We start from the raw sequence: 27,263 nt of genomic DNA, 5'->3' as shown, positions 1-27,263 counted from the left end.
TCGAAACTATCGTTAAATGTTATTTAGAGTTATATCAATAGCGCGTTTGTGCGCGCTATTGCTAAAACTATGAATAACAGATAACGAGGGTTTCGCAAAACGGCGGCATGGTGCGCGCAAGTGATATTACTATCGTTAAACTGTTATATAGAGTTTCTAAAAATAGCGATGGCGTGGTCGGATGTTTCCTGACTGCCGGCAAAATGGCTGCTGAACGTTTCGTTCGAGCGAATTTGCACTAAATTACTACAACATTTAGTAGATCATATTCAACTAACTGTCGTCTGATAAGTCCATCATTTTGCTGCTTCGTTTAATCAAGTAATTAAATCTTCGTTACAGCTAGCACGCTTCCTGTTTTCACAGAAATATTGGTCAGTGTCAGCTTGACCCGTTCTAGCCACCGCGCTGTGTGCGGGTCAGTTTGTACGCATACTCCGCCGTTTTGCGAAACCCTCGTTATCTTTTATTCATAGTTTTAGCAATAGCGCGCACAAACGCGCTATTGATATAACTCTAAATAACAGTTAACGATAGTTTCGAAACTCTATTTAACCGTTAACGATAGTTTCGAAACTCTATATAACAGATAACGATAGCAAAAAGACAGTTTTGCAATGGCATTTCAGGGTTTTCCCATTTGGGAACGATACCGACGCGCTTTTGATAAAACTATCGTTAGCTCAGTGTTATATAGAGTTTCTGAAACTATATAACAGATAACGATAGTTTCGAAACTCTACATAACAGTTAACGATAGTTTCAAAACTCTGTATAACAGTTAACGATAGTTTCAAAACCCTATATAACAGTTAACGATAGTAATATCAATTTGGCGCACCATATCTACACCGTCGCGATATAACCTTGAACGGTTGAAAACGACGTTAAACACTAAATAAAGAAAGAAAGAATTCCCTCTACATCTCATATTTTAAACTCACAGAGAATAACAAAACTTACTTTTTTTCTGAAAATCATTAGAAAGTTTGGATGTGAACAAGTATAAACACGCTAAGAATGTGAAACATCGTTTTAGGAGAATACCTGTTAAAAAGAACACAACGGATTCTGACAAGAAATCAGTTAAAATTCATATTCCAATGTATTCATAACTAATTATGCAAATGTTGACAGCCTGCTATTTATGAATGGGCGGTCTCATCGAGTATATAAGAGGACTGATTTGTTGAAACTGACGGAGACGTTGGTTTAGATCAGCATTGAGCGGGAACTGAGACTTGGCGGTACACTTAGTTTTAATGTTGTCGGCGGGTTTGCTGCATTGAAACTAACCGCCTTCTGTCAGACGATACAAGAACACGATGACCAACTGGGTCAACTGCTTCCCTCATTCTACCCTTCTCTGTCCTCTCCGCGACCTTGGCACCGTATTTTCAGATTGTAGCGCACAGCTCATCGATTTGCTTGTCCTGTTCTTGTATGTCTTCGAAACGTGCAGAATTCATCAGCCAAGTGTGGTCAACTTACGTGGTTTTCACGCATGGTTGCACCTTACACGCACTTGGCAATGAATGAGCGACAGCTTGAGTGAAAACCCCATTGCCCCGCCTCGCCCCTGAGCCACAACGTAGCGACCTATAGTCTAAACGCTACATTACGGTTCAGTTGGCGAGGCAGTACTGAGTAGGGTGCTACTCACGACTTTCCCGTTGCTTTGCTGATCCGAACCTCCATCTCTTTTGCTGGATTCGTGTGCGTGTTTGTGTGTGCCGTGTGTATGCCAGAGAATGTGTGTGTGTGTGTGTGCGTGAGTTCGCGCGCGGTTTTGTTTGTGTGTATGTTGTTTTATCCCCGAGTACGCAGTAGGAGGGTCCAGCAGACTTTAATTGTGTGTCTGTCTCGACTTAACAGCTTATTGCTGGGAAACTACTGGGCGCAGTTCGTTCAAAAGTTGATACACTAACTTGATAATAGGTCCGATTGATCGTATTAAAACTTCATAATGTTACCTGGGACCTAAATGCGAAATAAATCACAAAAACGACTCGTCGGCTGATATTTCATAAGATAGCAGTGAACCGACTGACAGTCGATCGACTGCCCAGTCGATCGACTGTAGTTGATCGCCGGGTCACCGAAAAGCGCGTTTCATGAGCGAATCACCGTCACCTGCGGACAACCGCAGTCGACCGACTGTACAGTAATCCGAATGGCCAAGTCGAGGGCTAAATTTAGCAACATTACCACTTCCGTTTGCTCATTCGCACGTGGAAATGGCCGATTTCTATGGAACACGAAGAGGGTCAAATGCTCGAGCAAGTACTCGCGCATTTACTCGAGCACTTTCGAAACTGCTCGAGTAAATGCGCGAGTACTTCTGAAAATGCTCGCGCACTTTCGAAACTGCTCGAGGAAATGCGCGAGCACTTTTGAAAATGCTCGAGCAGTTTCAAACTGCTCGCGCACTTTCAGAACTGCTCGAGCACTTTCAAAGTACTCGCGCATTTAAATGCGCGAGTACTTTCTCGCGTATTTCCGAGAAGTAACGAGCGGGTAAAGCAAAAACTTGTCGCGGAACAGTCATCTTTTTGGCATATTTTCTAAATGAGACACCGTGCACATGAGCCGAGGCGAGCCAAAGCCAAAAAAGTTAACAATTTGAATTTAAAAGTACACTGATACTTACCGATCGACCATCCCAGTAGGTCTGTCCGCCAATTCCCTGATGCGATCGTTAATAATCCCAGCGACCGCCCTTCCCGCCTCCATGACGACTACAGATGCGTCGTTTCAGTAAATTTTCCGGGTCAAGTTTTCAATAAACCCAACCAATGACTTCGGTACAACTCGGGAATCTCCGATTCAAAAGTACTCGCGCATTTACTCGAGCAGTTTCGAAAGTGCTCGAGTAAATGCGCGAGTACTTGCTCGAACATTTGACCCTCTTCGTGTTCTATAGATTTCGAAGAAAAAACAAGTCTCGGCCTGCTCAAAATAACAATGACCGAGACTTTCAGTAATTCCTTCGCGTGACGTCGAACCCTCTTACGCCATAATGTGACGTCTTCAAGACATAACCCTGACTTGTCTCCTGGATTACTGCGTCATGATAGATACATTTCGAAGAACAATCACAAGGTTTGGCTCACAATCCAAACAAGTGTGAGCACTCTGCCATTGACTGTGCGGATAATTACATTTATTTTCGGTTTACCGCAGTAAGCCGAACACAGTGTTGGGGGGAGAGCATCACCGTGTTTGGCCAACTTCCGGTGAGACGACCCGCAGTCGGCCGACTGAAATTTTGTTCGTGAAACCCGATAACGTCGGATTACTGTGGTTCTCTCGGACAACTGCAGTTGGTCGACTGTGTTTCTGGCTTATGAAACTGGCCCCAAGCTTTGCGTGCGTGTGCCACTGACTTCGCGTGCTGCGCAACCTAATTTTAGCAACTTAGGCATTTGAGTTCACTGGAAAAATTGTCAGAGTTGGTGGCGTGGTGGAAAGCATGTCCGCCTATGGCCAAAGTGATCCGGGTTCGATTCCCAGCATGGGCGGTCTATTTTTTTTTTTAAATTCTTGTCCCAGCGAAGCTGGAGGTATCCCGTGAACGCTATACTGTAATCGACTTGAGAAATGTGCACACCGAATAATACATGATAAAGAAGGATTCGTTGTGCCCGGCTACGTGCTACAGTTGGAGATGGAAGTTCACCAAAAATTGGGACCGTACTAACAAAAATACGGTGGGTAAAATAGGCGCCCCCATTTTTTGAGCAAACGCCACCCAAGGCCGCTTTGGACGGGTAGAAATTCCGTAGTTTCCAAGTCTATGGATAAAGCTCGCGTAAGAAGAATACGTCACGGTCGAAAGTCTTTGACGTCAATTAATGCATCATGACGTCATGCCTCCCTGTAGTCTTTCTCTCTCGCGCAGTGTGTGTGTTTGTGTTCATTTTGTGCACATGTGTTAGTGTTACTGTTTGTGTGTGTGTGTGTGTGTCAGTGTGTGTGTGTGTGTGTGTGTGTGTGTGTGTGCGCGCCCACGCGTGCATGAGTCTGTACTCGTATGTGTGTGGTGTGTGTGTGTGTGTGTGTGTGTGTGTGTGCGCACGCGTGCATGAGTCTGTACTCGTGTGTGTGTAAGTGTGTGTGTGGGCATAAGTGTATGTGTGTGCGTGTATGTGTGTTTGTTTGTAAAGGTGTGTATGTCCGTCTGTCCATATACATGTGCGTATGGGTGTGTGTTTTGTGTGTATGAAGTTTTTTTGTGAGAGAGTGAGTGAGTGCGTGTGAGTGAGTGTGTGTATGTGTGTGTGTGTGGCGGGGATATAGCTCAGTTGGTAGCGCGCTGGATTTGTATTCAGTTGGCCGCTGTCAGCGTGAGTTCGATCCCAGGTTCGGCGGAAATTTATTTCACAGAGTCAACTTTGTGTGCAGACTCTCTTCGGTGTCCGAACCTCCCCCCGTGTACACTACATTGGGTGTGCACGTTAAAGACCCCACGATTGACAAAAGGGTCTTTCCTGGCAAAATTGCTTAGGCACAGTTAATAATTGTCTACCTATACCAGTGTGACTTGGAATAATAGGCCGTGAAAGGTAAATATGCGCCGAAATGGCTGCAATCTACTGGCCGTATAAAATTTCATCTCACACGGCGGCATCACTGCAGAGCGCCTAGAACTGAACCCACGGAATATGATGCGCGATATAAGACTCATTGATTGATTGATTGTGTGACTTGGGGTGTGTGTGTGTGTCAGTGTGTGTGTGTGTTTGAGAGAGAGTGTGTGTGTGTGTGTGAATGTGTGTGTGCATGAGTTTGTGTGTATGTTTGTGTGTGTTTGAGTGTGCATAGGTGTTTGTTTGTAAAGGTGTGTGTGTGTCCGACTGTCTATGTGCGTATTTGTTTGTTTGTTTGCTTAACGCCCAACCGACCACGAAGGGCCATATCAGGGCGGTGCTCCTTTGACATATAACGTGCGCCACACACAAGACAGAAGTCGCAGCACAGGCTTCATGTCTCACCCAGTCACATTATTCTGACACCGGACCAACCAGTCCTAGCACTAACCCCATAATGCCAGACGCCAGGCGGAGCAGGCACTAGATTGCCTATTTTAAAGTCTTAGGTATGACCAGGCCGGGGTTCGAACCCACGACCTCCCGATCACGGGGCGGACGCCTTACCACTAGGCCAACCGTGCCGGTCTATGTACGTATAAGTGTGTGTTTTGTGTGTATGAGATTTGTGTCAAGTTAGTGTGTGTGTGTGTGTGTGGGTGTGTGTACGTGTGTGTGTGCGTGCGTATGTTCAGTGTGTGTGTGTGTGGGTGTGTGTCTGTTTGTATAAGAGAGAAAGAGAGAGAGTGGGTGGGTGTGTGTATGTGCGTGTGCGTAAGTGTATGTGTGTGTGTTTGTTTGTAAAGGTGTTTATGTCCGTCTCAGTGTCTATATGTGCGTATGGGGGGGTGTCTTGTGTGTAGGAAGTGTGTGTGAGAGAGTGAGTGAGTGCGTGTGAGTGAGTGTGTATGTGTGAACGTGTGTAACTTGGGTGTGTGTGTGTGTATGTGGGTGTGTGTAAGAAAGACTGAGAGAGAGGGAGAAAGAGTGTGTGTGTGTGAATGTGTGTGTGTGCATGAGTTTGTGTGTATGTTTGTGTGTGTGTATGAGTGTGTATATGTGTTTGGTTGTAAAGGTGTGTGTGTCCGTCTGTCTATGTGCGTATTTGTTTGTTTGCTTAACGCCCAGCTGACCACGAAGGGCCATAATTATCAGGGCGGTGCTGCTTTGAGATATAACGTGCGCCACACACAAGTTCAAGGCAGAAGTCGCAGCACAGGCTTCATGTCTCACCCAGTCACATTATTCTGACACCGGACCAACCAGTCCTAGCATGCACTAACCCCATAATGCCAGACGCCAGGCGGAGCAGCCACTAGATTGCCAATTTCAAAGTCTTAGGTATGACCCGGCCTGGGTTCGAACCCACGACCTCCCGATCACGGGGCGGACGTCTTACAACTAGGCCAACCGTGTATGTGCGTATGAGTGTGTGTTTTGTGTGTATGAGATTTGTGTGAGTCAATGTGCGTGTGTGTGTGTGTGTGTGTATGTGTCTGTGGGTGTGTGCGTGCGTACATGCGTGCGTATGTACATGTGTGTGTGTGGGTGTGTGTCTGTTTGTATAAGAGAGAAAGAGAGAGAAAGAGAGAGAGGGTGGGTGTGTGCTTGTGCGTGTGCGTAAGTGTATGTGTGTCACACATACACTTACGCACACGCAACTGTGTGTATTTGTGTTTGTAAAGGTGTGTATGTCCGTCTGTCTATATGTGCGTATAGGGGTGTGTTTTGTGTGTATGAAGTGTGTGTGAGAGAGTGAGTGAGTGCGTGTGAGTGAGTGTGTATGTGTGTAACTTGGGGTGTGTGTGTGTGTGTGTGTGTTTGAGAGAGAGAGAGAGAGAGAGAGAGAGAGAGAGAGAGAGAGAGGTTTGTCTTTCGCTGGGGTATGCAGTGCCTTGGCGTTGCACATCTACTTAATTTTAAATTGTGTAAAATAATTTTTTTTATTTTTTTTAATCAACATGCACAAGACAAAAACTTTCATACTGTGCCAAAGTGATCCGGGTTCGATTCGCGGCATGGGCGGTCTATTTTTTTTTTTTATAATTCTTGTTTACTATTGTTTATTAACATTATGAACGTTTTAATGTTTTATTTTACTCTAATAATTTTTTTAATTGTGTAAAATAAATTAAAAAAAAAATTTTTTTTTAATCCACGTGCACAAGACAAAAACTTTCATACTGTGGGAGCGAGCCAGTCTGAAGAGTACTCGGGTCCAGCGCGAGCGTTTTTTTATCTCTGTCTTGGCAAAATGTTTTTGGTCTGACACGTGTAGTGTTATCGCCAATTACGTTCCCGTTTTGTGTCAGTTTGTACACAGTTCATCGTGAAAAATAAAACAAGTCGCGCAAGGCGAAATTACTACATTTAGTCAAGCTATCGAACCGGCTCATGGACTCAGTGAAACTGAACGCACTGCATTTTTTTTACCACGACAATACAGCTTCGTCAATCCCCGCGAGAAGGAAATCGGTCACAGTTCATGTGCAAAACGAAATTGACAAGCCAGAATATCGCGGTTGCGTATTGCGCAAAGCGCGCTTTTCTGTATTATTTTTAACTTCAAGTTCTGAGCTTGTTTTGAACACGACATATTATATCTTTTGTTTTTGGAATCAGGAAATGATAAAGAATAAGATGAAATCATTTTTGGATCGACTTCCTAAATTATAATCGTAGTACTAATTAACTTTTTTTGTTTAATTGTGATAACATTTTAAGAGTAAACATGACATATGTATATATTTGTAGATTCAGAATTTGATGAAGAATATGATGCAATCAATTTTAAATCTGTTTCCGAAAATTTAATGACCTTTAATGAGCAAACTAATTATTTTTTAAGCCTCCAAGCTGAAATGCAATACCAAAGTCCGGGCTTCGTCGAAGATTACTTGACCAAAATTTCAACCAATTTGATTTAAAAAATGAGAGCGTGACAGTGCCGGCCTCAACTAACGCGAAAAGCCGGATATGACGTCATCAAAGACATTTATAAAACAAGTCGCGTAAGGCGAAAATACAACATTTAGTCAAGTAGCTGTCGAACTCACAGAATGAAACTGAACGCAATGCAACGCAGCAAGACCGTATACTCGTAGCATCGTCAGTCCACCGCTCATGGCAAAGGCAGTGAAATTGACAAGAAGAGCGGGGTAGCATTTGCGCTGAGAAGGATAGCACGCTTTTCTGTACCTCTTTGTTTTAACTTCCTGAGCGTGTTTTTAATCCAAACATATATCTATATGTTTTTGGAATCAGGTACCGACAAGGAATAAGATGAGTGTTTTTAATTTGATTTGGAAAACTTAATTTTGATAATAATTTTTATATATTTAATTTTCAGAGCTTGTTTTTAATCCAAATATAACATATTTATATGTTTTTGGAATCAGCAAATGATGGAGAATAAGATGAACGTAAATTTGGATCGTTTTATTTATTTATTTTTTTTTTTTTAAAACAATTTTCTGATTTTTGATGACCAAAGTCATTAATTAATTTTTGAGCCACCAAGCTGAAATGCAATACCAAAGTCCGGGCTTCGTCGAAGACTACTTGACCAAACTTTTAACCAATTTGGTTGAAAAATGAGAGCGTGACAGTGCCGCCTCAACTTTCACGAAAAGCCGGATATGACGTCAAAGACTTTTATCAAAAAAATAAAAAAACGTCCAAGGATATCATACCCAGGAACTCTCATGTCAGATTTCATAAAGATCGGTCCAGTAGTTTGGTCTGAATCGCTCTACACGCACGCACACACCACGACCCTCGTTTCGATTCCCCCTCTATGTTAAAACATTTAGTCAAAACTTGACTAAATGTAAAAAAAGGAAAACAATGTCTGGGGATGCCATACACAGAATATCTCATGTCAAGTTTCATGAAGATGGGTCCAGTAGTTTTCTTTGAATCGCTCTACACACACAGACATACACCACGACCCTCATCTCGATTCGCCCTCTACGTTAAAACATTTAGTCAAAGCTTGACTAAATGTAAACAAAGCATAACATAGATGACAAAACTGCAGATATGTAGTTAATAGAATGTTTTGAATGAACGGCCTACAGACAGAAATACGTTTAAAGACAAACATTAAGTCTGACAATTCAAAAGCCCGACGGTTCACACACACACCTAGACACAAGAGCCGATTCTTCATACCAATAACAATTCAAGCACTCTCATTTCAAACACACACAGCATAACACAACATCCAACTTTCACACCACAAACTCTCTAATCCGACAATTACGCTGACAGTTCACACACACAGAGCAAATAAACAAAAAATGACAACAAACTATATAAGCGTTAGATACTTACACACCACACACTCCAAATCTGGCAATTCAAACACACAGTTCACACCCACACACATCGACAGAGCAAACAAACAACAAAAGCGCCAGATACTTTCACAGATTTATTGAACTGTACAGCATGGTGAAGCACACAGCACAGCGAGAGGAAGCAGGGCTGTCTACTTGAGCTTCTTCTTGGGGCGGATGTTCGACGTGTGGCCACACTTGCGCTTGCGGCAGTTGGTGGCGCGCTGGTGCAGACGAGCGTAGCACCTGCAATCACATTCATTAATGTTAATTATGATAAGTTTAGTGCAAAGAAGAGAAACCTATTAGAGATGCGGACAAAAACGGTTATCATAAATAAGAGATTTCATGCGGCTTTCTTTCTTTTCTTTATTTGGTGTTTAACGTCGTTTTCAACCACGAAGGTTATATTAGGTTGCGGCAGTCAAAATTTTGTTATGAATTGAGAGTGTATGTTTTGGTGTATCTTTAAAGAACAATAAAAAACAAGCAAAACACACAAAAAAGTAAGTGGATACCTTTATTAGTTCCTGAGATATTGGCATTTTAAGATGTACGCCGTCGCGATGCGATTTAAAACTGAAAAATAGGGCAACTTTAACAGCACAAAGCTACTACAAAGTAATTGCTCAGTCAATTCAGCTTATGAGAATCAGTTCTCAGCAACCAGGAATAGAAAGAAATCATTGTTCCAGCACTCTAGTCACATATTTGTTTTACCAGTAAGCATTGAAACTTTACGAAAAACAAAGCGGAAAACAAACCAAAACTGCCCGGGGGGGCAAGTTTAGGCCATCACAGATTTGAAATTATTGACAGCAGATATCTGAAACTGTCAGATCTTCCAAACAAATATATATAGAACATGCCCAATTTTTTTCAAGACATTATTGGAATAACCTTTTGACTTATTAATTGCCAAAGTCAGGAAAAACATCAATTTGACCGGCGTCCGGCCGGCAGTTCTACCAGGTACATATATGCAAAGCTTCATAACTTTTGAAATACTTGGAGTATATAAATGAAATTTTGAGACATGGCACATTCTACGTTTATCTACATTCTTGCATAATGTGGGATTGATAGCTTGAAAAATATGGAAACTAAGAAAAATTTTTTTTATAAAAATATGAAAAAGAGTTGGCATGTTGCTGTCTGTACACAGATAAAAACTGTCATAACTTTTGAACGAATTGATGGATTTACCACAAATTTGAAAGCAAAGAAGAATCCAAGTTTACTATCAAGTTAAAGTACAATACTCCCTTGAATGGAACCCCTTCAGCACAAAGGACCCACCCCCCCAGTACATATATGCAAAGCTTCATAACTTTTGAAATACTTGGAGTATCTAAATGAAATTTTGAGACATAGCACATTCTACGTTTATCTACATTCTTGCAAAATGTGGGATTGATAGCTTGAAAAATATGGAAACTAAGAAAAAAAAATCATAAAAATATGAAAAAGAGTTGGCATGTTGCTGTCTGTACACACACAAAAACTGTCACAACTTTTGAACGAATTGATGGATTTACCACAAATTTGAAAGCAAAGAAGAATCCAAGTTTACTATCAAGTAAAAGTACAATACTCCCTTTAAGGGAACCCCTTCAGCACAAAGACCCCCCCCAAAAAAAAGCTAGCCGGAAGCACAGTCATTTTATTTTGCAGCACATTTTCAATCACGTAGGCCTTAAAGGCACGATACGTTTGTCCCAAGTTGTGTGGTGCTTCCACGATGAACGCACGCCCTGAAGATGACGATGGGGCATGCCTTCTAAGTAAGGTCCAAGGCTGTCTGTGTCACACAGTGAAGAACTTGAAGACACATCTTTCTTCGCATTTGTAGACACAAGCATGTACCGAAGTCTTGCAACAGGTACATCCGGAAGTTTGTTGAGAAACAGTGCAGCTTCATCATATGTTTTGTATCCTTGATCCCTCAACAGCAACGTCTGGAGTAGTAGTTGATCCCTGAGGACAACCGCAGGAAGCTGCCTTTTCCATTTGCCAGAAAAACAGCCTTCAGCTGTTCAAACACTTCACCCTCTGCACACACACAAAAAAAGCCAGAAGTTGTAACAATATATACAGTGTGTGTGTCCTGATTCTTTCTGTGTCACTTTCAGGTTCACTGCCAAACAGTGACATTGCTTTTGAATGTGTCATTATAAATCTGTGCTTGCCTAAATAAATAATTGTTGAAGAAAAATGTTAAAAAGATAATAACAAAAAAAAGTGACATTTTATTTATTTTTCTTATTTTCTTTTAAAAGTTTCATTATTTTGACTTCATTCAGTGAAAAGAATATTGTGCAGTCTATCTATTTGTTGCCATAACATTTTTATTTATTCACAGCGAAGCGTATCAATTCGTTAGTTCAAATGTATCACGTCGTACAACACAAAACAAGGTGCGGATCGGACGCATTATGGTGATTACCTCCCTTGACCGAACAGACGCTGTCGATTTGATCCAAATTACAACGTAATCCTACCACTACCTTTAAAAAATAAAATAAGACAACTCCAAAAGACTCTAATCTTTTGTGTTAGATGTGTATTTTTGTTATAATAATGTGTAAATCTTGGAAAAAGTCATTTTTATCGAACCGACCGCCACTTCCGGTCTGATGAAACTTCTTCGAACATCGTGTCCGCTAGCACTCGCTGAAAGTTTTGATTTCTGCAATACTTTTCCCAATATGTGCAAAATACTACAACAGATATCTTCCTACATCATTTTTCTAGCATAAACTGAAACAAAAAACCAGTAAACTTACCGATTCCACTTGAATTGTCCGTCACAATCGCATCCGCGGCGTCACTTTCTTCACTCGCCATTTTGTGACTGGCGAATTCGAACATCGCGGACGGACCCTTCGTTTTGATTGGCTCGCTTGCCTTGGACACGTCATGAATACATTAACCTAGTACCTCATTCGAAAGGGTACGGATTCAGCTTCATTTTTCTTGAAGTTAGGATGCGTTTTAGGTGGATATTTTTGTCAGAATCGTTGAAAAATACTCAACTTTTGTAGAAAAATCTATTTTACGCCCATGCTTTTAATTGGAAGACAACTCTACTTTACATCATTAAAAACCTCATTCTTCCGTGAACACTTTGATACTAAATATAGGTGTGTAGGTCGCATGTCCAACACAAGCCAAGGCCGCGAAACAAGCACACGAAAATCTGTACACACAAAGGCTGCAAACATGGCGGTCCAAAATGCCGCGAGCAGCGCAACACATGGGTTTTTATTTTTATTGGCTTGAGGTACACATTTAATCAATTCAAACAAAACCAAGAGTATTGTAAAGATAAAAGATTGTTCTTCAATTTTATGTTTAGTAGGCAAACATTGGTGGATTAGTGACTGAGAAATCATTATCGAAAGAAGACCAAAAATAGATGATTTTACACATTGATGGTCAGTTATCAGGGGGTGTGCCGCAACCTAGTTATATAGCGACGATTTCATGCGGCTATTCTCTGAGAAAATCATGAAATGGAGAAAAGACGTGTATTATCTGTGCGATTCATAACCTGGGAAAAATGTGTAGCACCTATATAATTAGCACAACAAAATCCCCCAAACATGTGCAGGACAAAGCAGGAGTTACGGTCTTCACAAATTTTAAGTGAATATTGCATTTTCATGGTGCCGTGTGCATTTTAGAGCCATATCGCTGCTGCATTTTAGCCATATCGCTGCGCAAAATAGATCTTGTTTTGCATCAACCAATGTTATTTAATCACAACTCCAGCATGATCTCTGCAAAAGTGCAAGGAGACAGGGGAATATACAGAACTTAAAAAAACAAGAAGAGCAAACGCTCGATCGAGTCACTTTCGCAGTTCTGAATATTATATGAGGCATCAGATGGACAGGAAGAAATTGCTATTCACAACACAATGAGTCACGTTCACATAAAATTTGAGCCCGGTCACTTTTATAGTTTCCGAGAAAAGCCCAACGTTAAGTTGTGTGTTGCCGAACAGAAAAGGCTAGTTATCTCCCTTGTTTTTCTGATAACGTTCGTAAAAGGCTACAGATGTAAATACTTTGATGTAAAGAATAATCCTACAAAGTTTCAATCACATCCGATGAACTTTGTCAAAGATATAAAATGTCTAATTTTTCCTTTGACGCTGACCTTGAAAAAGGTCAAAGGTCAACGAAACCATCGTTAAAGTGTAGAGGTCATTGGAGGTCAAGACTAAACAAAATATGAGCCCGATCGCTTTGATAGTTTCCGAGAAAAGTCCAACGTTAAGGTGGTGTCTACGGACGGCCGGCCGGACGGCCGGCCGGACAGACTAACACTGACCGATTACATAGAGTCACTTTTTCTCAAGTGACTCAAAAATGCCCTGCAGCATTCTCCAAGAACGTTCGGAAATGTTGGGAGTAGATACATGTTTGAACTCGGAGCAATAAATAACCAGAACAAGAAGGGCAAAGCCCATACGACTCACATGCTTGACCTTGACATGACCTTGACCTTCAGGGTCAAGGTCAAATAACTAAACCTAGCAATGACATCATACACTAAGAACTGCTTTACACATTTTTCCTACCAAAATACATGTGACCTTGACCCAAGGTCAAGGTCATCCAAGGTCATGCAACACAAAGCTGTTAATTCAAGACATAGGAAGTACAATGGTGCTTATTGGCTCTTTCTACCATGAGATATGGTCACTTTTAGTGGTTCACTACCTTATTTTGGTCACATTTCATAAGGGTCAAAGTGACCTTGACCTTGATCATATGTGACCAAATGTGTCTCATGATGAAAGCATAACATGTGCCCCACATAATTTTTAAGTTTGAAACAGTTATCTTCCATAGTTCAGGGTCAAGGTCACTTCAAAATATGTATACAATCCAACTTTGAAGAGCTCCTGTGACCTTGACCTTGAAGCAAGGTAAACCAAACTGGTATCAAAAGATGGGGCTTACTTTGCCCTATATATCATATATAGGTGAGGTATTGAATCTCAAAAACTTCAGAGAAAATGGGAAAAAAGTGAAAAATAGTTGTTTTTTAGACAACATTTATGGCCTCTGCGACCTTGACCTTGAAGCAAGGTCAAGATGCTATGTATGTTTTTTGGGGCCTTGTCATCATACACCATCTTGCCAAATTTGGTACTGATAGACTGAATAGTGTCCAAGAAATATCCAACGTTAAAGTTTTCCGGACGGCCGGCCGGACGACTCGGGTGAGTACATAGACTCACTTTTGCTTCGCATGTGAGTCAAAAACACGGAGGAAATCGAATCATATTAGCTTAAATTTGGTTGTAATAAGAACCAGACCTGGGAACCCCTGTTTTGCATGTATTCTCAAACAAACGCCACACAGCATGTGAACATCCATGATTAAAACATGCTTCTGACGCGTCTGTCTCAACGTTAATTAAATTAACGTATACATTTAAAACAAATGCTTTTTTCAATGTTTACTGACAAAAACTGTGATCATGTATCAAAATTCTGGATCGGCTTCAGGATGGGCTTGTGAAGGAAAGTGGCAGCGTCTTTGGACATAAGAAAATACATTATGCGAAAGTGCAACTGCTCTTGAAAAAATTTCTCCAGAAGTTTAACGATCTTCACTATGCAGCTTGCATGACACTATCTATATTTTTCAGTACGAACATATGCTCATTATTTTAGGTTGATCTTATCCCTGTAGTGGTGGCGATCATCCAGCTTTTCAAGACAGCTCAACACACACAAATCCAGTGCAGGGAAACAATATTTTACTCCTCTTACCTTGAAATCTCAATGCTATTTGTCTTCATTCTGTGACGATTTCCAGCTCAAATATCAAACATTTGGCAGACTTATCCAGACCTGGGAACCCCTGTTTTGCACTTTGAGTATTCTCAAACAAACTTGGTGTATTTTCAGAAAAATGAGCGTACTCCACACAGCCAGGCATGGGAATTGAAAATTGTAAAAAAGGCTCAAAATTTATAACTGAAGACGCAAAGCGCCTAGCCTTACTAGGGGGGTCCGGGGGCATGCTCCCCCGGAAAAAATTTTCTCCAAAGAACCCAGATGGTGCAATCTGGTGTCATCTGAGCTCCAAGTTTGCCATTAAATTCTGTTTTTAGAATTAGAGTTTTTAGTACAAAAATGTACCAATTTTTGCTTTTTTGAAGAAAAAAAATATATACATGTATTATATGGTTTACATTTGTAAAAAAATTGATCTGTTGAGACAAACAGGAAAATGTAACTTGTAACACAATCTGTGCAATCTGGTTTACTTTCAAACATAAAAGTTCAATAACTGAGGCGGGCGGTAGCAGTGCGTGAACAAAGTACGGAAAGTTTTCGCGGGCTTTTGCGCAAAGGCCAAAGTAACCGGTGCTTTTTTTGTGTGCCTCCCCCCTTTATTTTTTCGGCGGATACTTTTGCATTTTCGGCGGAACCAAAAATAAATTCAGCGGAAATCCGCCATTCGGCGGACAATTCCCATGCCTGACAGCGTTTGAACATCCATGATTAAAACATGCCTCACGCGCGTCCGTCACACCGTTAATGGAGTTTACCTATACATTTAAAACAAATGCTTTTTTCAATGTTTACTGACAAAAACTGTAATCATGTGACAAAATACTGGATCAGCTTCGGGATGGGCGTGTGAAGAAAAGTTGTCTAGAAATTTTTCTTGTCGTATATTTTTTCCCCACTGAGCGTACTGACCGTATTCTCGACAATCATGCGTACAAAATACGGCGAAAATGTATGGGTTCCCAGGTCTGCTTATCTATTACGAAATGTTGACCAGTCACTAAATATCAAACTCTCCACAACCACGGTCCTGTGCAGAAATCCCAACTGCCCAGTCCAAGTGTAATAAGGGAGCTAACCCCAAACGGAAGCTAATGCAGCTTTTTCTTCATTTGGTGTTTAACGTCGTTTTCAACCACGAAGGTTATATCGCAACGGGGAAAAGGGGGAGATCGGATAGAGCCACTTGTCAATTGTTTCTTGTTCACAAAAGCACTAATCAAAAATTTGTTCCAGGGGCTTGCAACGTAGTACAATGTATTACCTTACAGGGAGAATGCAAGTTTCCAGTACAAAGGACTTAACATTTCTTACATACTGCTTGACTAAAATCTTTACAAAAATTGACTATATTCTATACAAGAAACACTTAAGGGTAACAAGAGAAACAGAATCCGTTAGCCTCTTACAACATGCTGGGGAGCATCGGGTAAATTCTGCCCCCTAACCCGCGGGGGGTAGCTAATGCAGCAGCTTCAAATTTTCTTGTATACACTCATGGACAGTGTGGATACTGAGCAATGTTATCCATATAATCATGGACACTGTTGAAAGTGACCTATCAGAATGTGTTCATGTCCCTGCAAACTATTCAGGATGTGAGCTATGTGGGGGAAAAAGGCCAGAGGACAAAGAGAACGTACTTGCGGCAGATCATCTTGTCACAGTTGTACTTGGAGGCCAGGATACGCAGACTGGGCTCGATGATACCACCACGCAGACGCAGCACCAAGTGAAGGGTGGACTCTGAAACAAACAAATAACACATTGAAAAATACTGCGTCAAGAAGGAGGAGTAGAAGCCTCTGTACCGCAGACAGGTTTCTCATCTCGCCTTCTTTCTTTATTTCTTTATTTTGTGTTTAACGTCGTTTTCAACCACAAAGGTTATATCGCGACGGGGAAAGGGGGGGAGATGGGATAGAGCCACTTGTTAATTGTTTCTTGTTCACAAAAGCACTAATAAAACAAGAAGAGCAAACGCTCGATCGAGTCACTTTCGCAGTTCTGAATATTATATGAGGCATCAGATGGACAGGAAGAAATTGCTATTCACAACACAATACAGATGTAAATAATTTGATGTAAAGAATAATCCTATAAAGTTTGAATCAAATCCGATGAATAGTTTCAGAGATATGATATTTCAATTTTTTTCCTTCAAGACATACCTGTGACCTTGAAAAAGGTCAAAGGTCACCAAAGCAGACGTCAAAGTGTAGAGGTCACTGGGAGTCACGTTCACATAAAATTTGAGCCCGGTCACTTTTATAGTTTCCGAGAAAAGCCCAACGTTAAGTTGTGTGTTGCCGAACAGAAAAGGCTAGTTATCTCCCTTGTTTTTCTGATAACGTTCGTAAAAGGCTACAGATGTAAATACTTTGATGTAAAGAATAATCCTACAAAGTTTCAATCACATCCGATGAACTTTGTCAAAGATATAAAATGTCTAATTTTTCCTTTGACGCTGACCTGTGACCTTGAAAAAGGTCAAAGGTCAACGAAACCATCGTTAAAGTGTAGAGGTCATTGGAGGTCACGACTAAACAAAATATGAGCCGGATCGCTTTGATAGTTTCTGAGAAAAGTCCAACGTTAAGGTGGTGTCTACGGCCGGCCGGCCGGCCGGCCGGCCGGCCGGCCGGACAGACTAACACTGACCGATTACATAGAGTCACTTTTTCTCAAGTGACTCAAAAATTGCTCCAGGGGCTTGCAACGTAGTACAATATATTACCTTACTGGGAGAATGCAAGTTTCCAGTACAAAGGACTTAACATCTCGCCTTCGCAAGCGGGGCGAACAACCAACGCCGTTGTGTATGCCATTCAACACGCGCACAATATGATACCCTTTTATTTCAAAAATCACGAGTTCACCTGAGTTTAAAAATTGTTGTGGAAAGGATCCCTGGCACGTATCACAACGTGTTTTGATAAAGGTCATGTGGGTTTGGCTCGAGGTCACACGAGTTTAGGCAAACGCATGTGCTTAGCGAACACTTCCAGCCAACAGCAAGCCATCCATGGTGATTAGTGGCTCCGATGATAACATTTCCAACAGAAAACGTTACCTTATCAAGCGCACACAGCAAAGCATACGCATTAGAATCAGTGGCTCGTCCTGATCGCAAGCGTGGAACATGCTCCGATAGGTTGGTAAAAACCATGTCTACAGTACAGGGTCTCCTACTTCTCCAGACCGCAGAAAATCCTGACAGAATTATTTTCGGAAAACGTCTATTGCTGTTCATTAAACTCAAATATTGTCTGAGAATAGTTTGTGTATGTAAGGCCCGGCAAAAAAACTAAGAGGTAAAAATCTGGAGGGGCTAAATTGGGTCATTGTGGCTACCACTCAGGACCAAACATCATACTTGAGTCAAACCCCAAATTGGGAGTACACTTTTCGAACAAGAAGGGCAAAGCCCATACGACTCACATGCTTTACACATTTTTCCTTCCAAAATACATGTGACCTTGACCCAAGGTCAAGGTCATCCAAGGTCATGCAACACAAAGCTGTTAATTCAAGACATAGGAAGTACAATGGTGCTTATTGGCTCTTTCTACCATGAGATATGGTCACTTTTAGTGGTTCACTACCTTATTTTGGTCACATTTCATAAGGGTCAAAGTGACCTTGACCTTGATCATATGTGACCAAATGTGTCTCATGATGAAAGCATAACATGTGCCCCACATAATTTTTAAGTTTGAAACAGTTATCTTCCATAGTTCAGGGTCAAGGTCACTTCAAAATATGTATACAATCCAACTTTGAGGAGCTCCTGTGACCTTGACCTTGAAGCAAGATAAACCAAACTGGTATCAAAAGATGGGGCTTACTTTGCCCTATATATCATATATAGGTGAGGTATTCAATCTCAAAAACTTCAGAGAAAATGTGAAAAATGTGAAAAATAGCTGTTTTTTAGGCAACATTTATGGCCCCTGCGACCTTGACCTTGAAGCAAGGTCAAGATGCTATGTATGTTTTTTGGGGCCTTGTCATCATACACCATCTTGCCAAATTTGGTACTGATAGACTGAATAGTGTCCAAGAAATATCCAACGTTAAAGTTTTCCGGACGGACGGACGGACGTCCGGACGGACGGACGGACGTCCGGACGGACGGACGGACGGACGACTCGGGTGAGTACATAGACTCACTTTTGCTTCGCATGTGAGTCAAAAAGCATGAAAGTCACACCATTCAACATACAAACTTAAACTGTGATCTCATCAATATCGTCCCATTTCTCATGCCAATGTACACCACATTTGAAGCAATTTGCTGAACAAATTCAAGAGTTATTAGCATTTTAGTGGGATGCATTTTTGGGGGGTCACCCTGTGCATAATTCACCTTTCAAAAGTGACAATCTGTCTATAACGACCACTTTTGGTTTGTTCCTCGAGTGGTTGTTATACTATAGACAAGAATATCAGCACTCAGTCAGTGGGCCTGGTTTTTTTTTTTTAAGAAAACAAGAAAATATGATGAAACCTAAAAAACAATGATTATTTAGCCATTGATGTTTCCAGGCAGGGTTTAGCCTGGAAGAAAAAGACAATGGGACATTTGTTCCCCTCAACCAAATTTTGATGGGACATAACATAGTCGAAGGCAAAACGCGCAAAGCAGGCTAGGCTTTCGTCGAAAGATGAACAATAGTGCTATTTGGTGCCATATGATGATATGAGAATTTGCCAGTGTATCCGGTTAGTGTGTGTGTCACAATGTGGGTCTGTGTTTTGATCAATATCGCTTCTGTTGACAGTTTCCACGGAGGTAAGCACAAATAGTTCGCAGGATTGGTTGAATACTAATTATTTACATTTTAAAAGCCAATCACAGCGCGTTTCATAAACTCGCAAGTTGCTCGACTTTGCGAGCGTTTTTGCTTAGATCATTCCGAACACTGTATCCCGGTGAAAAGTGTGCATGGTGTATCCCCATTAAAAGTGTGCATGGGGTGGCGCAGTGCGTAATCTCAGTGCACCCTTTGACGCACTGAAGGGAATTCCAATGGGACATTTTGACTAGTAAATGAAACCCTGTCCAGGCATTAATGATTTGTGCATGCTTTTCTGTTCAAAAGGAAGGGAGGTAACTGACACTAGACAGGTCGAATGTCCATTAGTTTTGACATCCTAGGATGTCTTCTGACTCTACACTTTTTTGCAGCTCGGACATTTTGACCAAGATATATATTTTGAATCTAGATCCAACTGACCTATTGTCTTCTGTGTCATGGAACAACACCGTTAAGCATACATGTATCTAACAGACCTGGGAACCCCTGTTTTTTACTTGGGGAGTACAGGGATGTCGTTAGGCGTCGGACATCGGACATAGACCGATTGAAAGGCTTAAATGTCCGATTCACATAGCAGCATGGCGGTCAGATGTCCTATCGTTTTGAACTGAGCGCTGTCATTGTCCGATAAGAACACCATTCCTTCGGACAGCGTGATATTCGATATTTTCCATTCAAGATACACATTTTCAAAAAGCGACCGAGCACTCTCGCGTACAGGTGCACTGAAGTCGTGTAGAGCTGATCTTGCGTTTTGGGGAATTCCGAACCGTTTGTGATATGAGCCGTTTGGGTACACCCGTCTGCAGCACACTAAAGTTTAGGAGTACCGGAGACAACTCAAACTGACTATAAGTCTTGCGTCTGCTTTTGGTTTCAGTTTAAGAAATTTTGACGAAGAGAATTGAATTATGCCACCAAAATAAAACTAATAGGCCTGCCAAAGATCAACAAAAGCTGAAGACCTTTGGCTTTTCAACGGCATCCTGTGCTACGTTTCGGTCAAAAACAGGTTAAAATGCGGCGAGCGTCACAAGAATGACAGTGCCAATGACAGTGTCGCCGTTGAAACTGACACAGCCACAGTTTTGTGTTTTGTACAGGACATGTCAGCACAGCAGGAAATTCGCAGAAACGGTCTTTTAACTATTCATGGCCGACCCTTTTTGGTTTGTTAGACTGTGACCTTGACAGCAAAGAGAACATACTGCTTTGTCGAATCTGTGTTCCCCCAGTATTTCATTTTTTAGTCAAATCATGCAGTTTGTGAGACAATCAAAAACAGAGTGCTGAAGGTTTTGGTTGCTTTTTAGATGTTTGTTTCGTTTTGTGTGTGTCCTATTTAGAACTAGATTAATAAAACAATGTATGCAAAAATGTTCGGTGTGTAAAGCATGTGTGTGTGCACACGATTTTGGAGCCATTCAATGGACAGTGTTTTGCACAAACTTATGTCCTATTGAAATTTCTGAAAGCGGTCAAATGTCCTATTGATTCTGAAGAGCTCAGGACATTTGTCCTATAGGTGTGAATTTGTAACAACTTCCCTGGGAGTATCGTCAAGCAAACTTGCAACGTTGTATTTTCAGAAAAATTAGCGTACTCCACCCAGCATTTGAACATCTGTGATTCAAACATGTTTCACATACGTCTGTCGCACCGTTAAATAAATTTACCAATACGTTTAAAACAAATGCTTCTTTCAATGTTTACTGACAAACACTGTAACCATGTGTCAAAATACTGAATGGGCTTCGGGATGCACTTGTGAAGAGAGTTGTCCAGGAATTATTCTCATGGTATCATTTTCCCACTGACCGTACTTGATCGTATAGTAGACAATCATGCGTACAAAATGGTCTGAGAAATTATGATGAAACCTACAAAAACAAACGATGTCTCAGGCATCAGTCTTCAGCATGCTTTTTCTGTCGTAAAAAGGAAGGGAGGTAACTGACCCCAGACCAGTCGAATGTCCAATAGTTTTGACATCCTAGTGACACTACACTTTTTTTTCAGCTCGGACATTTTGTCCCAGATATATGTTGAATCTTGGTCCAACTTTCTTTCTTTATTTTGTGTTTAACGTCGTTTTCAACCACGAAGGTTATATCGCGACGGGGAAAGGGGGGAGATGGGATAGAAACACTTGTTAATTGTTTTTTGTTCACAAAAGCACTAATCAAAAAATTGCTCCAGGGGCTTGCAACGTAGTACAATATATTACCTTACTGGGAGAATGCAAGTTTCCAGTACAAAGGACTTAACATTTCTTACATACTGCTTGACTAAAATCTTTACAAAAATTGACTATATTCTATACAAGAAACACTTAACAAGGGTGAAAGGAGAAACAGAATCCGTTAGTCGCCTCTTACGACATGCTGGGGAGCATCGGGTAAATTCTTCCCCCTAACCCGCGGGGGGCCTTGGTCCAACTGACCTGGTGTCCTCTGTGTCTGGGAGCAACACTGTTAAGTATACATGCACCTGACCAACTGACCTTTCTGGATGTTGTAGTCAGACAGAGTGCGGCCGTCCTCAAGCTGCTTGCCGGCAAAGATCAGACGCTGCTGATCCGGAGGGATTCCTGCAACCAACATTTTCTTACATTAGCTTGGTTATCCACTGTGCTGCTGTATGTTCATGTGCTGCAACATTAAACACCAATGGTTGCAGTATGACTTGCTTAAAAGGGCTGTGTGTGTGTGTGTGTGCATCTTCATATGCGTATTCGAGAATTGTATGTACTTCTTGCAGCTCAACACGTTTCAACCATCAGCTGAACCAAGTGCAAACATTTACAACACAAACTTTCTGTGCGAGTGTTTAACATGCACAGTTTCGCCAAATAAATGCAGAGAACAAAACTAGAAGAGCAAACGCTCGATCGAGTCACTTTCGCAGTTCTGAATATTATATGAGGCATCAGATGGACAGGAAGAAATTGCTATTCACAACACAATGAGTCACGTTCACATAAAATTTGAGCCCGGTCACTTTTATAGTTTCCGAGAAAAGCCCAACGTTAAGTTGTGTGTTGCAGAACAGAAAAGGCTAGTTATCTCCCTTGTTTTTCTGATAACGTTCGTAAAAGGCTACAGATGTAAATACTTTGATGTAAAGAATAATCCTACAAAGTTTCAATCACATCCGATGAACTTTGTCAAAGATATAAAATGTCTAATTTTTCCTTTGACGCTGACCTGTGACCTTGAAAAAGGTCAAAGGTCAACGAAACCATCGTTAAAGTGTAGAGGTCATTGGAGGTCACGACTAAACAAAATATGAGCCCGATCGCTTTGATAGTTTCCGAGAAAAGTCCAACGTTAAGGTGGTGTCTACGGACGGCCGGCCGGACAGACTAACACTGACCGATTACATAGAGTCACTTTTTCTCAAGTGACTCAACTAGAAGAAGAAATCAACAAAAAAAACACTGAACCTCAGTGAGAGAACCTTATTTTACACTTGAATAATGTCAAGTCAGGAGGAGGCTTGTTCAAATATTACCGTACATAGTGGAAACCCTTAGACCTAAAAAAAAAAAAAAAAAGGTGTGGTTACGGTAACCCGACCTACCCTATTTTTAGGCCCGAACCTATAACTTTTTATTACATTTGTCAAAAAAACCCACAAACAAGAAGAGCAAACGCTCGATCGAGTCACTTTCGCAGTTCTGAATATTATATGAGGCATCAGATGGACAGGAAGAAATTGCTATTCACAACACAATGAGTCACGTTCACATAAAATTTGAGCCCGGTCACTTTTATAGTTTCCGAGAAAAGCCCAACGTTAAGTTGTGTGTTGCCGAACAGAAAAGGCTAGTTATCTCCCTTGTTTTTCTGATAACGTTCGTAAAAGGCTACAGATGTAAATACTTTGATGTAAAGAATAATCCTACAAAGTTTCAATCACATCCGATGAACTTTGTCAAAGATATAAAATGTCTAATTTTTCCTTTGACGCTGACCTGTGACCTTGAAAAAGGTCAAAGGTCAACGAAACCATCGTTAAAGTGTAGAGGTCATTGGAAGTCACGACTAAACAAAATATGAGCCCGATCGCTTTGATAGTTTCCGAGAAAAGTCCAACGTTAAGGTGGTGTCTACGGACGGCCGGCCGGACGGCCGGCCGGACGGACAGACTAACACTGACCGATTACATAGTCACTTTTTCTCAAGTGACTCAAAAAACCGAGTGCAGAAAACGCAATGAAAGCGAAAGCGCTGGAGTCGTCATGCAGACGACAGACGATGCAAGGGAAATAATTCCTTCTACTAAAAAGGCCCAACAGACGCTTGCCATGACAACAAGAAGAGCAAACGCTCGATCGAGTCACTTTCGCAGTTCTGAATATTATATGAGGCATCAGATGGACAGGAAGAAATTGCTATTCACAACACAATACAGATGTAAATAATTTGATGTAAAGAATAATCCTATAAAGTTTGAATCAAATCCGATGAATAGTTTCAGAGATATGATATTTCAATTTTTTTCCTTCAAGACATACCTGTGACCTTGAAAAAGGTCAAAGGTCACCAAAGCAGACGTCAAAGTGTAGAGGTCACTGGGAGTCACGTTCACATAAAATTTGAGCCCGGTCACTTTTATAGTTTCCGAGAAAAGCCCAACGTTAAGTTGTGTGTTGCCGAACAGAAAAGGCTAGTTATCTCCCTTGTTTTTCTGATAACGTTCGTAAAAGGCTACAGATGTAAATACTTTGATGTAAAGAATAATCCTACAAAGTTTCAATCACATCCGATGAACTTTGTCAAAGATATAAAATGTCTAATTTTTCCTTTGACGCTGACCTGTGACCTTGAAAAAGGTCAAAGGTCAACGAAACCATCGTTAAAGTGTAGAGGTCATTGGAGGTCACGACTAAACAAAATATGAGCCCGATCGCTTTGATAGTTTCCGAGAAAAGTCCAACGTTAAGGTGGTGTCTACGGACGGCCGGCCGGACGGCCGGCCGGACAGACTAACACTGACCGATTACATAGAGTCACTTTTTCTCAAGTGACTCAAAAATGGCGGCATCTTCTTCAGTTGCGAGTGCTACACGCTTGGTTGCTCTGCTATAATAGAAAACAAGAAGGGCAAAGCCCATACGACTCACATGCTTTACACATTTTCCTACCAAAATACATGTGACCTTGACCCAAGGTCATCCAAGGTCATGCAACACAAAGCTGTTAATTCAAGACATAGGAAGTACAATGGTGCTTATTGGCTCTTTCTACCATGAAATATGGTCACTTTTAGTGGTTCACTACCTTATTTTGGTCACATTTCATAAGGGTCAAAGTGACCTTGACCTTGATCATATGTGACCAAATGTGTCTCATGATGAAAGCATAACATGTGCCCCACATAATTTTTAAGTTTGAAACAGTTATCTTCCATAGTTCAGGGTCAAGGTCACTTCAAAATATGTATACAATCCAACTTTGAAGAGCTCCTGTGACCTTGACCTTGAAGCAAGGTAAACCAAACTGGTATCAAAAGATGGGGCTTACTTTGCCCTATATATCATATATAGGTGAGGTATTCAATCTCAAAAACTTCAGAAAAAATGGGAAAAATGTGAAAAATAGCTGTTTTTTAGGCAACATTTATGGCCCCTGCGACCTTGACCTTGAAGCAAGGTCAAGATGCTATGTATGTTTTTTGGGGCCTTGTCATCATACACCATCTTGCCAAATTTGGTACTGATAGACTGAATAGTGTCCAAGAAATATCCAACGTTAAAGTTTTCCGGACGGACGGACGGACGTCCGGACGGACGACTCGGGTGAGTACATAGACTCACTTTTGCTTCGCATGTGAGTCAAAAAGTTTAAAAATAAAAGTGATTGCCTACCTACCTACCCTATTTTGTTTGGCTATGTTACCGTAACCACACCTATTTTGTTTTTTTTGCCTTATAAGACCTCCAAACGTCTGAGAAAAAGAAAAGGAGGTAGTCTTATAATGGATGCAAATTTACAGAGGTTACGATGTCAGTACATCTGAAAAATCATGGTGCTTCCTTTATTTGGTGTTTAACGTCGTTTTCAACCGTTCAAGGTTATATCGCGACGGGGAAAGATGGGATAGAGCCACTTGTTAATTGTTTCTTGTTCACAAAAGCACTAATCTAAAAATTGCTCCAAGGGCTTGCAACGCAGTACAATATATTACCTTACTGGGAGAATGCAAGTTTTCAGTACAAAGGACTTAACATTTCTTACATACTGCTTGACTAAAATCTTTACAAACATGGACTATATTCTATACAAGAAACACTTAACAAGGGTAAAAGGAGAAACAGAATCCGTTAGTCGCCTCTTATGACATGCTGGGGAGCATCGGGTAAATCTTCCCCCTAACCCGCGGGGGGTAATCATGGTGCTGAAAAGGGAAATCTTAGATTGGGGGTCTTGAAAGGACGGTTCTAATGTACTGATATATAACCATAGGGGCATGTGTGTGAAATGCATGCACACACCTGTTTACACACACTTTGACTTTGGTGTACTTTTCACCGAGATTCAGCGTATTTTCAAAATATTGAGAGTACTTTGCAACTCACAAGAAACGTTCGTGAGCTATTGCTTCAAGGGCAGCAATAACATTGTCCGTTTTCAGAAGTGGAACTTTTAGGCATTAATGCTTTTCGCTTCGAAATCTTCGTCAACGTGCTGGACTCGACAACAATGGCGGCAGATAAAAGCTCGTCATATCACGTCTCACGTGATTACGTTGACCAATCGTCAAAGCTGGATTTTACCCACTGGGCTATCGCGGGAACAGGTTTGGCAACCTACTTTCGATTTCTGCACGCAGGTCATAAGTGCAGGCATAAGTTGGCTAAGAATTACATTTATCTTGGTTTGCTTCTCCTTTTCGTAAATTATGTTCTCTTTCCTTTTTCAGAAAAACAAGACAAGCAAGTAAAACATGCGGACAAACCCTCTTTGTCTTGGATCTTGGCCTTGACATTCTCGATGGTGTCAGAGGGCTCCACCTCAAGGGTGATGGTCTTGCCCGTCAGGGTCTTCACGAAGATCTGCATCTCGTCGCCTCTCTCTCTTCGTCTGAAATCACAACAGGTCACACAGTTCAGGAATGTTGTTTAGTGTCTGCAGCCAAAAATGAAGTTGTGACGTAACCCTAGTGTAATAGACCTTTTCGGTATCTGAGCAGCTCTCGCGAGACAGGTTCTTTGTTATGCATTGAACGTCGCGAGAACTTCGAACCTCGTCTTTCGCAGCTCGCGCGAGATCGCTGTACACCATGCTTTGCTATGCTCTGAAGTTTGCGAGAGCTTGGAATACCGATAGGGTCTATTGAACAGAACTATGCCATTCTGGCGTAACCATAAAATGCCAGGGCTGGATAACGCTGTCTAAAAAAGGTGTAACTGTACCCACTGCGTTTCATTCAATGATTCATAACACGCAGATAATCACTTAGTTTAAATCAATTGCAAAAAAAAATAAACGGAGTCACCGGTATCTCGCAAAATCTACATTCCTAGTTTTCTCCTCCATGGCAGGTAGCTGTTCTTAGCTCAGTTGATAGCGAACTGTGCTAGGGTTTGCGAGGTTGTACACATGTTCGAGCCCTGCCATTTTCTTTTTTTAGTTTTATTTTGCTCTGTTCTTTATCCCAATGCATTTTGATGATCGAACTGAGATT

General features: G+C 41.3%; 1 protein-coding gene and 1 long non-coding RNA gene across 2 annotated transcripts; both read right to left on the bottom strand.

Annotated features, from left to right (window-relative positions):
- Positions 1–9,011: 9,011 nt before the first annotated feature.
- On the bottom strand, positions 9,012–26,693 carry LOC138973252 (ubiquitin-ribosomal protein eL40 fusion protein). The gene is made up of 4 exons (XM_070345974.1): positions 26,535–26,693; positions 22,075–22,161; positions 16,392–16,494; positions 9,012–9,175 (listed from the first exon to the last, which is right to left on the bottom strand). The coding sequence occupies exons 1-4, from the start codon at positions 26,635–26,637 to the stop codon at positions 9,082–9,084; spliced, it is 387 nt and encodes a 128-aa protein (XP_070202075.1). The 5' UTR covers positions 26,638–26,693; the 3' UTR covers positions 9,012–9,081.
- On the bottom strand, positions 9,437–12,330 carry LOC138973253 (uncharacterized). The gene is made up of 2 exons (XR_011457938.1): positions 11,716–12,330; positions 9,437–10,981 (listed from the first exon to the last, which is right to left on the bottom strand). It is a non-coding gene; the product is annotated as an uncharacterized lncRNA (long non-coding RNA).
- Positions 26,694–27,263: the final 570 nt, after the last annotated feature.

The sequence above is a fragment of the Littorina saxatilis genome, linkage group LG8 (genome assembly GCF_037325665.1).
Source record: "Littorina saxatilis isolate snail1 linkage group LG8, US_GU_Lsax_2.0, whole genome shotgun sequence".
Taxonomy (NCBI): domain Eukaryota; kingdom Metazoa; phylum Mollusca; class Gastropoda; order Littorinimorpha; family Littorinidae; genus Littorina; species Littorina saxatilis.
This window is presented reverse-complemented; position numbering and strand designations above follow the sequence as displayed.

Coding starts and splice junctions, on each gene's coding strand:
- LOC138973252 (XM_070345974.1), bottom strand. CDS start 26,637: ATGCAGATCTTCGTGAAGACCCTGACGGGCAAGACCATCACCCTTGAG. Junction 22,162..26,534: donor CAAGATCCAAGACAAAGAGG/GTTTGTCCGCAT, acceptor TGTTGGTTGCAG/GAATCCCTCCGGATCAGCAG. Junction 16,495..22,074: donor TGACTACAACATCCAGAAAG/GTCAGTTGGTCA, acceptor TGTTTGTTTCAG/AGTCCACCCTTCACTTGGTG.